The sequence below is a fragment of the Physeter macrocephalus genome, chromosome 10 (genome assembly GCF_002837175.3).
Source record: "Physeter macrocephalus isolate SW-GA chromosome 10, ASM283717v5, whole genome shotgun sequence".
Classification (NCBI taxonomy): domain Eukaryota; kingdom Metazoa; phylum Chordata; class Mammalia; order Artiodactyla; family Physeteridae; genus Physeter; species Physeter macrocephalus.
This window is the reverse complement of record NC_041223.1, coordinates 8,872,651-8,884,798: the sequence shown is the minus strand read 5'-3', so window position 1 is coordinate 8,884,798 and position 12,148 is coordinate 8,872,651. Positions and strand designations below refer to the sequence as shown.

The window sequence follows — 12,148 nt, the reverse complement described above, 5'->3', positions numbered from 1 at the left end:
AGGGGAAGGACATAATTTTAAACTATCATTAATATTGAGATAGAAGGAGGGAGAGAGATAAGAAGGAGAAGGAGAAGAAAGAAGAAGAAGGGGGAGGAGGAGGCAGGAGAGTAGAGGGAGGGAGGGAAAACACTGCATCCGTGAAACAAGAATAGGATGTTCTTTAAGAAGTAATAGTCAGTGAACTAATCAAAGCTCTTAGAAATTAAAAGAATCATAGTATTGATAGAAACAAAAATCTTAACAGATTGGAACACAATGTTGAATAAAAGCAGAATAAATAGAAAAAGAAACAAAAACTGGTAAAGAAATTAGAGGAACAGTTCGGCATGACCACTTCCAACTAATAGGAGTTCAGAAAGAAAGAATAAAGAAAACAGAGGGAAGAACATTATCAAGGAAACAAGAAAATTTCCCCAAACTGAAGTACTTGGATTGCTAGCGGGAAAAATTGCTCTAAAAGTCCAGTCCAATGGATAAGAACAGCCCCACATAATCTTGAAATGTCATCATACTATGGACAAAATGAAGCTTCTGTATGCTTTCAGAGAGAAAAAAAAATTATATAAAAAGCATCAGGATTTCTCATGGCTTCAGACTTCTCAGTAGAAACATTGGAATCTGAGAGACGATGGAGAAATGCCTTGAAATTTAGAGGGAAAATTATTTCCAACCTAGAGTTCTGTCCCTAGCTACACTATCAAGAAAGTGTAAGGGTAAACGAATGACATTTTTCTACATTTAAGACCTCAAAAAATTGCATTCCATGGCTCCTTTCTCAGATGTCTTCTAGAAGATATCTTCCTCCAATAAAGAGAGAGACATTGGATCCAAAGAACAGAGGGGAGAGAATTCCCAGGTTGATGGTAAAGAGATGGCTTAGATGACAGCTATGCACCAGGCATAGGACAACCAGTTCACTGCTGGTCAGAAGGCCAAGACGAGATTTTGCAAAGATTAAACTGATAGAATGCATCTTGTGCCTGAATAGCTTAAGAGGGGAATTAGTTAGACAATTGGTGGGAGACCTGAGGTTGAAATAAAAATCAGTACATAAAAAACTAAGCAGTAAAATATAATTATTAATTCTAGAGGAAATGTACAGAAGAGGAAAAGTAATTATAGTATACTACCTGGCTCAAGTGTGTGTAACAGTTACGCAGTTGTTACATATGTACACGCACCTGTGTATGTGTGCTATTTTATCTAGCATTTCCAGCTCTTTGTGGTAAAAGAAGTAACGAGGTAGATGAGTACCCCACGGTGCTAGAGCCAGAAGACTTGCGTTGTCCTCTAGGGGCTACATTAGTTCAAAGTTGGGGGCGGGGGGCGAAGCTTAGGCTGGAGAATCTAGAGGAGGATTCCTGGAGAATTTTTAAGGGCTCTGGGATATCTCTGAGGTTGGTTAATATTTCCCCTAGTGATAAGCTCTCTGTAGTCAGTCATAAAATAATTGAAATATGGCATATGCTGGTTTCATAATCTCTACCACATTACAGAAAACAAATCTGCATGTGTGTTTCCTGAAAGATCTCGTCTTAGCTCCATTCTTTGTCCTCCTGAGATGGTTAAATACAGTGCTCACATTATTGAATTAGGACTAAAACCTAACTGTGCGCAGTGCAGGACGATCAGAAGTTACAGGAATATTTGCAAGACCTGAGTGGACAGCCTGGCCAGCCGACAAAAAAGTTGTTCCAAAATGCAAGGGGAGGGAGGAAATAAAACATGATGATAAAAAACAAAGAGTAAGGAAGAGTGGATGAAATTAGAACATAGGTAAAAGTAGCAGGAAATACAGGAATTCTGAAACTATCTAAACGTGAGTGATCATTAGACTCACCTGAGGAGCTTTGAAAAATACAGATTCCTGGGAACCATATTCTATAATTTAGATTCAGTAGGGTAAGTTGGACCCCCAAAACGTATGTGTGTAAAGGCCCCTCTACTGCATACACAACCAACCTCACATGGAAACCTGTCCTGAATTCGTGTGGAAGCACACTGACATGATCTGGAACAACCGTTTCTCCACCTGTTATTGGGGAAATTCACAAGAGGAGACGACACCATCTTTGGGTAAGTAGTCCCAGGGAGGACGTGTGGATTTGGGAGTTTCATTTGACACACTAGTGTTGAGCTTTGTAGAGGATAAAGAAACTCCTTTGCCCAGACTTTTTTTATTTTTGGTGGCTATAGAACGTATGGGAAAGGCATCTCATTTGGACACATTCCTTTATCATTAAAAGATATTCATTAAGACATAACCGTAATGGGTGTCGTTTAAAATGTTTTTGCATCAGGTCAAGGGGAACCCGGGAAGAAGGAAAAGCATTCCGGGAGCTGCCCGTGGTGCTGAACGCGAGACCCCGCGCCAGCCTTTGACCTTCCCAGCGAGAAAGGGCTCTCGGTCCGTCCCCAAGCCCCATGTCCCTTTCCGTTCCCCTGTCTAGTTTCTTCCCTTTCCCAACAGGAGCAGTAGCAAGGACGGCCCTTTGCATTTTTGTGCTGGGCTGCAGAAGACCTGTGCTGGGCTCCACCACCCCCAGCCCGCCCTCTCCTTCTCCCCCCTCGCTGGGCGGCGGCTGATGGGCGCGGCGCCCTTGCCTCCTCAGGCCCCCCTGGGCGGGGCGGGGACCTCCATCCTCAACCTCCCTGGGGCCGCCTCCCAGCGTCGTAGCGCTGGCGCCCTGAGCGCGCCGGGCGCCCCCTTCCTCCGCGCCCCCTCCCACCTCCCCCTCTCGGTCCCGCCCCGCCGGCAGCCCCGAACCCCGCAGCTGGGAGGAGAGGGGGGGCGAAGGAAGCGATACAAAGGGCGGAGCGGCGGGAGGAGGGGACGCCGGGGCTCGAGAGGACGGCGGCGGCCGGCTCCGGCGGGCGCGGCGCGGGCATGGACGCCGAGTACCCTGCCTTCGAGCCCCCGCTCTGCAGCGAGCTCAAGCACCTGTGCAAGCGGCTCCAGGAGGCGTACCGGGAGCTGAAGGAGGACCTCACACCGTTCAGAGATGACCGCTACTACAGGTAGGGGCGGGCCGGACCGCGGGGCGGGCGGGGGGCGGCAGAGCCCGGCTTTGGAAAGCAGCCCCGCCCACGCCGCGCTCGGCCTGCGCTCCCGGCCTGCGCTCCCGGGCTGGGCGGGGTCCTGCCCTCGGCCGCCCTCTTCTCCGGGCGGGCGCCGAGCCCCGGGGAGGGGGCGGCAGGCCGGCGGGGCTTGGCTGCTGCGCTCTGGCTCGCACGCCGGCGGTCAAGGACAGATCCGGGGAGCCGAGGCGAAGGGCTGTTTTCCATTCCTCGCAAGCTGAGCCGAGGTTCTCCAATCCGGAGACAGGGACCCGCGGGGCTTTAGTCCCTGCTTTGCTCCTCCCTCTCTCTCCCTTCCCTTCCCGTCACCCCCTCCACCCTCACCCCCCATGCCTGCCGCGCCGCGCTCTTCGCTCAGGCCTTGCTGAGACCTGGTTTGGGGAGACACCACCGCCCTCGAGCGCGGGCAGCGAGGGCCTCGGCCTCTCCCCCTGAGGTACGCAGGCCCCTGGGCTTCGGTGGAAATCTCTGAGGCTGGGCTGCTGCTGAGGATTGGGGGCAGATGGCCTCAGGGCTGAGCGCCACCAAGGTGAAGATGCTGGCGGAAGCCGTGTGTCAGCACCCCAAGGAGCTGTTGGTTTGGGCTTGTCTTCGTTCCTCTCTGTCTCCCTCTCCTGCAGCCAGAGGGAGAGCTGTGCGGCCCTGCAGTCCCTTGCCTGCGGGCAGGGCACCCGCAGCTTCCCCCCTGCGCTTTGCCTTTCTGATGGGAAAGTGTGTGCATTGCCAATGGCTGGACTTACCTGCTGTGTTGCGGTGTGATGAAAGGACCCTGCAGGAGTCTGGAGACTGGAGCCTAGATTGACTTTGTTACTAACTAGCTCTGTGACCCGGAGAAACTTAATTGCTAACTCTGCACTTCAAGCTTCCTCATCAGTAAAATGGGAAGCTTGAACCAGAAGGTTTGTTTAAGGTGAGGGTTCTAGTGACGATTCACTCACCGCCTGCTTAAGGATGGCAGGTGTATTGCACAGCTATCTTTGAAGTGGTAGTAGTCATTTTTGTACAATCCACCCTGGACTAAAAATCCTATGTGAGTATGTACTCAGAAGAACATGTATCACGCTTATCATCAGATTTTTTTCAAAAGCCTGATGGCTTCCCAGGGGCTAATCAGCAACATATTGCTGACCAGTATATTTGTAATAAAATTACTGAGTGGGAAAGCCCATTTTAAAACATGTAATCTCAAGATCATATGGAGTAGCTTTTAGATGAGCCTCACATCTATCTAATTCAGCCCCCTAGGAGACCTGACAGTACGGGTCCCTGATGTCATGGGGCTTATAGGTAATTCACAAGTGAGTACATACTGCAACGAGTGCTAGCAAGATAATAAACCAGGTGACATGACAGAGTGATGGGGTGCTACTTCAGAGAAGGTGGTCAAGGAAGGCCTTTTGAGAAGGTCATATCTGAGAGGGGAAGAATGAGTTGCCCACTAGACAATGATCTGGGGAGGAAAGTTCCAGAAGAGGAAGAGTAAGTGCAAAGCCCCTAGAGGCCATAATAGCATGGTATCTTCAAGGAACAGGCAGAAGCCCAGGGCGTTTGGAGCACAGCGGTCAGAGAGAGGCAGGGCCAAGCCACATGGCACCTGGAAGACTGAGGAATATGGGCTTCATTAGAATTCCAAAGTGAAGCCATCAGAGGGTTTAAGTGGGGAAGTGACACGAACAGTTTAGTTGCCCGTCCTACTCAAGCATTTGAACCTTTGCTCCAGGAGCAACTTCATTCGTTGAGTTGGATCTTGAAGACCATGAACTCACTGTGGATGGAAGGGGACAGTGGTGACTTCTCCCCCCTCCCCCTGGCCTGAGAGTAAGTTAACCGCGGAGTGCTTTACAGTCTTGTGTGTCGGTCGGCAGAGCGCTTAGGTTGAATCACGAAGACTCTTTCGTAGTGAGGAGATGTTTCAGGTCACTGAACTGTCTTCCACAGCTCCACTGAATTTTTGTACCAGTGGACTGTACCTTTACACACCTAGGGGAAACACTCCTGGGTTTCTGAGGTGGGAAGCTGATAGTTACAGCTCCTGCGTCTGTCTAGCTGGAAGATGAACTTGCTACTATAATTTTTGCTCCTGCTCTTCTCACCATCTTCATTTCCTCATTAGTGATTTATGACTAAAAGTCGCCAGTCCATTCTTCCCTGGAAGACCAGGGATTCACTTCGTGTAGCTGACAGTTTCCTCATAACAGGGCGTAGAAAGGAGACAGCTGCCAATGCTCTGTTTTCAAAAGATGGTCGGCCCCTCCGTTAGGTGGTCTGTCTATCTGCATCTTAGCTACATAACTTGGTATGTAGTTAACTTGGTGTCACTGAAAAACGTGTCGTCAAAGGACTCACAGTCATTTTCACAAAATGGGAGATGACAGTTGTACTGCCTGCTGAGAAAGGGGGCAATGCACGGTGTGGGTGACAAAACAGGAAGCTGAGCATCTGAAATCCCAACACTATTGAATTTCACTGAGGATTGGTTCATCAGAAAAATGAAGCAAGGATGTTGTGAGACTCAAGTGCTTTTTGAAGGTAACGCTACAGATGCTTTCCAATACAGATAATGGAAAAACCAAAGCAACCGGCCTAAACAATAAGGAAAAGGATTGAGTTGTTGATCCAGCAGCTTAATGATGTCACCAAGTCCTTTCTTTTTTTACTTGGTAGCAATTGGCTGCACTTGGCCCCTAGTAATCCTTTGGGCTATTGCTTCTCATTCATATTCATGGGGAGAACTGGCTGGCTTTCTACAGCTCTCTAAAGGAGGAGGATCAACTTGAAACCCACAGCAAAACTCCTAGAATCTCTTCTATATCCCCACCAAATGGTACCAGTGAAGACAGACATGTGTTAACAAGGACATGGAACTTTCCCGCACTGCAGACAGGGGGTAAGTTAGTACAATCACCGTGGAAAATAGTTTGCAGTATCTACTAACATTGAACATACACATACCTTTTGGCCCAGCAACTCCTCTTAGGTATGTACCCTACAGACATGCGTACACGTCTGTCAACGAACATGCACTAAAACGTTCATAGCAGTGCAATTTGTAATACTCCTGAACTGGAAGGCAGCCAAATACTCAACAGTAGAATGGATAAATTTGGCTTGTTCCATAATGGAGTAGGATACAACAATAAAAGTAAACAGCTAACAACTACACACAGGAGTGAATCTCACACACACCTAATGCAAGCAAACGAGGCCAGAAACAAAGAATATACAATGTTTGAGTCCATTTATATAAAGACGTATGAAACGGGTAAAATGACTCTACACTGTTGGAAATCAGGATAGTGGTTATCCTTGAGGGGACAGTGACTGGAAGGGGGTAGAAGAGGGTTTTCTGGTGGTGGTTACACAGGGATACTTAGTCTGTGAACAGTTATCAAGCTGTACACATGACATGTGTACTTTGCTGTGTGTGTGTTATTCTTCATTAGAAAGCTTTAAACAACACCAGCTCCTGTGTCTCATTGACTAGATCGGGCCACTTGTCCTTTCTTGAACACAAGCTGGCAAAGAGGATGGCATTAGATTTAAGCAAAGCAGAGTGCCCCAGGAGCTGAGGGGGAGCCAGCTCGCCTAAGGCATAGGTCTTCAAGGGAGGAGGGGTAAATAGCCAGACCAAACTGGGGTTCTGTTCGGAAGAAGATGTGGGGAATGGATACTGGGTAGGCAATCAGCTATGTCCATGGCATAAAGGATAAAGGGCTAAAGAAACATGAAGGATAATAGATGTGATCCTTTAGAGCTCAGCTCTCAGAGAATTTGTGTTTGGCCATTTTGAGGATCCATCCTTTGTTTCTTGGGTTATTACTTTATCTGTGTAAAATATAGGAGCGAGCAAGTTGGACTTGAGGTTTCTTGGCCAGTGAGGTGATGCCCCAGGGTGTCCTCACCCACGAGGCTTCTGGAAGCAACATTTCATCACGTCGGTGGATTCATCAGGGCTCTGGGGCTGACCCTCAGTCCTGCTGGCTTAATTTCGCCAGCACATTGAGAGAAAACCGGCTTTCAGTGAAGCCTTCACATTAACCAAGCTCTGGATCAATGTGCAGAATCTGAATGCCAGTTTAACTGGCCGATGCAGACCCATGAGAACACAGGCAATGGTGGGCATGGAGTCAGAGCCAGGGGAACTAGTCAGATCAGGGCTTCTCAATGCTGGCCACACATCGGAATCATCTGGGGGAGCTTTTAAAGATACAGAGGCCCAGGCCCCACCATCAAGGGTTCTGACTTAACTGGCCTGGGCTGATTCTCAGCCAGGATGGAGAACCCATGTGCATGAGGGGAAGGTTTACAAGCATCAGGCTGAGAGAGCCTGGTGTACCCATCTCCTCAATGGGACGGACTTGCCATCGGACAGGAGTACTGGGAGTTGTTAGTCAAGGCTCCCTCTCCCCTACACAAACTCAGTGGCTGCCGTCAACCATTACGTTGGCTGATTCTCCCTTTACCATGCTCCTAGGCTGACCAACCTTCCTTGTTGAATTAATACATCTGGGCAGGTTGCAGTCGGGTTTAAAGGTCTGAGAACCATTTGTTTTCTATTTAAGGCAAACTTGCGTGTCTCCCACCCTGTGCCATTGGTACTGATGTGAGTGTTAATGTTTCACCGGGCTGACTTTCTCCTTGTTCTCAGCTTCCTGGAGCAACTCTGTGACTATTGAGCATTGATGTCTCTCTCTGTCTTTTGTTTCTTTTTTGATGGGAGGAAATAATAAGTGTCCCTGATGAGACTGTGTTATTAGAACCAGCTTCTCTGGGGAATTCCCCAGCGGTCCAGTGGTTAAGACTTCTTGCTTTCATTGCCAAGGGCATGGGTTCAGTCCCTGGTTGGGGAACTAAGATCCCACAAGCCACACAGTGCATTGGCAAAGAAAAAAAAAAAAAAAAAAAGCTTCTCTGTCTCCATCATTTCAAAGATAGGAAAAATCAGTTCATTAAGCTTACATGCTTGAGAACTTAGAATTGGGTACAAATCTGGCTCAGTGGCGGAGGCTGGCACTGTTGTTTTCTATCTGGGACAAGGTGCAGGCCCCAGGTGGGCCACGGGCCACAGACCTGAGCAAACACATGCGTGAGGGGCCAGCGGCGGACGCCAGGGCACCCCCCGCATGTCTCCATGCAGCCCCCCGGCCAGCGCTCCATCCCCACCACTCCTGCTCTTCCCCAGGCTCTCCTCGCCCTGCTCTAGGATCTTCCTCCGCCAGTTAGCCCCCATCGTGCTCAGGTCTGCCTTCCCCTCCACCCTGACTCCTCCCCATCTGCTTAAACAAACAGACTTCGCTCAGCCCAGCCTCCTCTGGAAGCAACCATGTCTTCTTCTCCGACATATGTTGGTCTGGCTTCTGCCCCCACCCACCGTGTTTTTCTATAAATGGGTTAAAGATGGTCCCAGCGCGTTGGCTCCCATGTTGTTTGCTTTTTCACTTATTTCATAGAAGATGCCTAACTCCCTCCCACTGGCACCCAACTCAAATTCTCACAATTATTTTAAATATAACCCAGAGAAGCATATTTTTAGCCATTCAGAGTCCCTGCTTTGCACACCTGTGAAACTGCACCCAACATCTGCTAGCCACAGATACAGCCATTGGTATGACAAATGCTGTGGCTATAAAAAAACCCGGAATCATGGTTCCCCTGGGAGCCGTCTGGCCCCGTCTCCCCACCCTGCTGCTGAGCGACACCACCCGGACACACAAGCCCCTCTCTGATGCCCCTCTCCTCTGGGAGTTCCCTGCCCTCTCCTCCTCTGCGTAGTGGCCCTGACCGCTGTCTGGGGGAGGAGGGTCCCCCTGCTGAGAGGGACCTCCCTGCGTTCAACCTGTCCAAGTGTCACCCGACAAAGCTTGTTGTGCGGCACTGCCACCTTGTGGTCCTGTCTCTGCCTGGAAACCCTGGCACGCGCCACACCCGTCCCGGCGCTCCTCTTGCCCTGGTGACCTCGAAGCATCGAATCCAGTGGCCCCTTTCAGGCCCTCACTGTGCGATCCTGAAGGATTTGCCCCCTGGAGCTGGGACTGTCTTGTAGAGCTCTTTTGTCCGTCCAGGGGCTCCAGAGATGCCCTTCTCTCATGTTCGCCTCTTGCACCTTGTCCTCTACACGGTCTCAAAGCTTTTTTTTTAATTTTATTTTTTATAAATTTATTTATTTATTTTTGGCTGCGTTGGGTCTTTGTTGCTGCGCGTGGGCTTTCTCTAGTTGCGGCGAGCGGGGGCTACTCTTCGTTGCGGTGCACGGGCTTCTCATTGCGGTGGCTTCTCTTGCTGCGGAGCACGGGCTCTAGGCGCGCGGGCTTCAAAAGTTGTGGCTTGTGGGCTGTAGAGCGCAGGCTCAGTAGTTGTGGCGCACGGGCTTCGTTGCTCTGTGGCATGTGCGATCTTCCCGGACCAGGGCTCAAACCCGTATCCCCTGCATTGGCAGGCGGACTCCCAACTACTGCGCCACCAGAGAAACCCTTCAAAGCTTCTTAGGCGGAGTCTCTGTTTACTGTTTGAGCTCAGAATGGACCCTACTTTTCCCCAAGGCCATGGCACTATGATTAACAGCACTAAACAGGGCTTCCCTGGCGGCGCAGTGGTTAAGAATCCGCCTGCCAACTAAGCCCATGCGCCACAACTACTGAGCCTGCGTGCCACAACTACTGAAGCCCATGCGCCTGGAGCCCGTGCTCCGCAACAAGAGAAGCCACCGCCATGAGAAGCCCGCGCACCGCAACGAAGCGTAGCCCCCACTCACCGCAGCTAGAGAAAGCCCGCACGCAGCAACGAAGACCCAGTACAGCCAAAAATAAATAAATAAATAAATAAATTTTTTTAAAAAGGAGATGATGTTACCATAAGAAAGGGATTGTGGACTGGGAGGGGGAAGTAATATCCTGGTTTGTCACAGCCCCACTTAATGCATGGCATCCAGAACCGATCCCTCGGAGTGATGGTCTGCCCTGCACAGAAATAGGAGTATCGCGCCTCCCTTGATCCAGACGTGGTGTTTCTATTCACATGGCCCAAGACTGCATTCACTGTTTTTTGCCCCCTTCAGCCTTCGGACATCATTTCTAATCTTGAGTCTGTCATCATCTCATTAGCTATTCCTCTAATCCCACAACCAGAGGATGATATATTTTGAGGCTGTATTGTTGGGTACGTATATGTTTATAATGGACATCTCTTCTTGCCCTGTTGTCCCTTTTGCTAGTCTACAATGCCCTTCTTTGTCCCTTGAACTATATATTGTCAGATAGTAAAACTGCTACCCTGCTATTGTAGACTCACTATGTATCAAGCCCTGGGCTAAGAGGTTATATGTATCATCTTATATAATTTTCCCAACAACCCCGTTAGGTCTAGAAGACCAAGTAACTTGTCCAAGGTTACTTTTTATGGCCAGAATTCAAACTCAAGTCTGTATGCCCTCACAGTCCTTGCCTCTAACCACTGCGGTAGACGATTTCAGATTTCAAATTACTCAGGAAAAACGATCTGTACAGCCCCCAACAGAGCACTGATTCTTAGGATGGAACATTCAGTTGTGGTCAGCTTGGGTGTGCTGGGGGAGTAGGGGGCCTGCGGTGTGGAATTAGAACTGCTGGGTGCTGACAGGAAGTCCAGTCCAGTGGTCAGAGGGCAGCTTCTGTGGAGCATGGGAGAGACCACAGGCTGACGACCAGGAAAAGGTTGGGTTTGGGGGCCCCATGGTGTGTCTGGCAGCAGGAAAGGCAGGAGGCCCGCGACCCTGATGGTTCTCACCCTCCTGCGCTGAGTCTCAGAGAAAGGACTCCAGTCTTCATAGAAGAGAGGGCTGACGTGAACAAAGCCTGTATTATCTTCTTTCATTCTTCCAACTAGGACGTACCCAGGGGCTTTGTTCAGTGCAGATTCTGACTCAGGCTCCGGGCTGAGGTTCTGCATTTCTAACAAGCTCTCAGGTGAGGCCAGTGCTGCCTGTCTGTGGACCACATTTTGAGTTGCAAAGCTTTTGACATTTCTACCTCCATTTACAAAGGCCTGGGGCTACTAGAAGGTTTCCAAGTCAGGGTCTCAAGCAAAGAGAATAAAACAAAATTCCAGTTATTAGAGCTGGATCCAAAGGTGGGAAAGAAAAAGGAATAAGGTAGAAGCCCCATTTTGAGAACTTGGTCTGAAAAAAAAAATGTATGAGGAGTCTTATTAGGGCAACCCAGGGTCAGTATAACAGCAAAGGCGGCATGAAGCTGAATTCTGAGGTGTAGGGTTAGGTCAGGGGTTCTCAAACTTTAATGTGTATAAGAGCTACCATAGAACTTGTTTACTAAATGAGGATTCCTAGGTCCTACCCCCCAGGGATTCTGAATTAGTCAGTAAAAATATGTGTCCTAGGAATCTGCATTTTAACAGATGCCCCGATGGCTGACGGTACTGAATCACAGGCTTTCCAAATCCCTCCCATTTAAATTGGGAGCAGGCTTGTGTTCTACCTTAGTTCTTTCTTTTCACTCTCCCTTCTTCTCCTATGGTTGGATCACTTCTACTTATCCCTTAAGGCCAAACTCAGGTGCAGTCTCCTTCCTAAAGCCTCTCATTATGACTCTTACGCTGCAGGCTGACACGGTCTCAAGTCCGTCTTGGTCGTATAAGCTGGGTTTCACCTGGCCCCTCGGCTGGTGTCTTTGAGCAGTAGACAACCTGCACCTCCTTTCACTGTGGCCCTAGTCTCTCCCTGCCCCATTGCCCGGTCCAGTCTGGGCAGTTCCCACTTCTTTTACTCTTCCAGCATTCTGTAACAGCTCATACCCACCATACTGGGATCACCTCTCATCATCCACCTCTCCCAGGGCCTTGCAAACGCCATGAAGGCAGGACCACATCTTACCCATCTCTATGTTATGAGCACCTGATACAAAGTCCATCTCATAATAGGTGCTCAACTGATAACTGCTGCATGAAAAACATGAATGAGCAAACAGAAGAGGTTCCACTAATTACAAGCAGCCATACTTTGCCCTAGTTTTTAAAGGTAGAAATTTTTTTTTTTTTTTTTTTTTTTTTTTTGGCGGTACGTGGGCCTCTCACCGTT

At 49.2% G+C, this 12,148-nt stretch overlaps 1 protein-coding gene across 2 annotated transcripts in view; it reads left to right on the top strand.

Annotated features, from left to right (window-relative positions):
• The first annotated feature begins 2,875 nt into the window (after positions 1 to 2,875).
• The window catches only part of TMEM181 (transmembrane protein 181), a 69,240-nt gene continuing 59,967 nt past the window's right edge, over positions 2,876 to 12,148 (top strand). The window contains exon 1 of one of the 2 annotated variants that reach the window (XM_024122508.2): positions 2,876 to 3,021. In XM_024122508.2, the coding sequence (XP_023978276.1) occupies positions 2,891 to 3,021 (131 nt within the window). In that variant the 5' untranslated portion in view covers positions 2,876 to 2,890. The remainder of the gene's footprint in view (positions 3,022 to 12,148) is intronic. The other variant, XM_055087414.1, reaches the window with a different exon arrangement.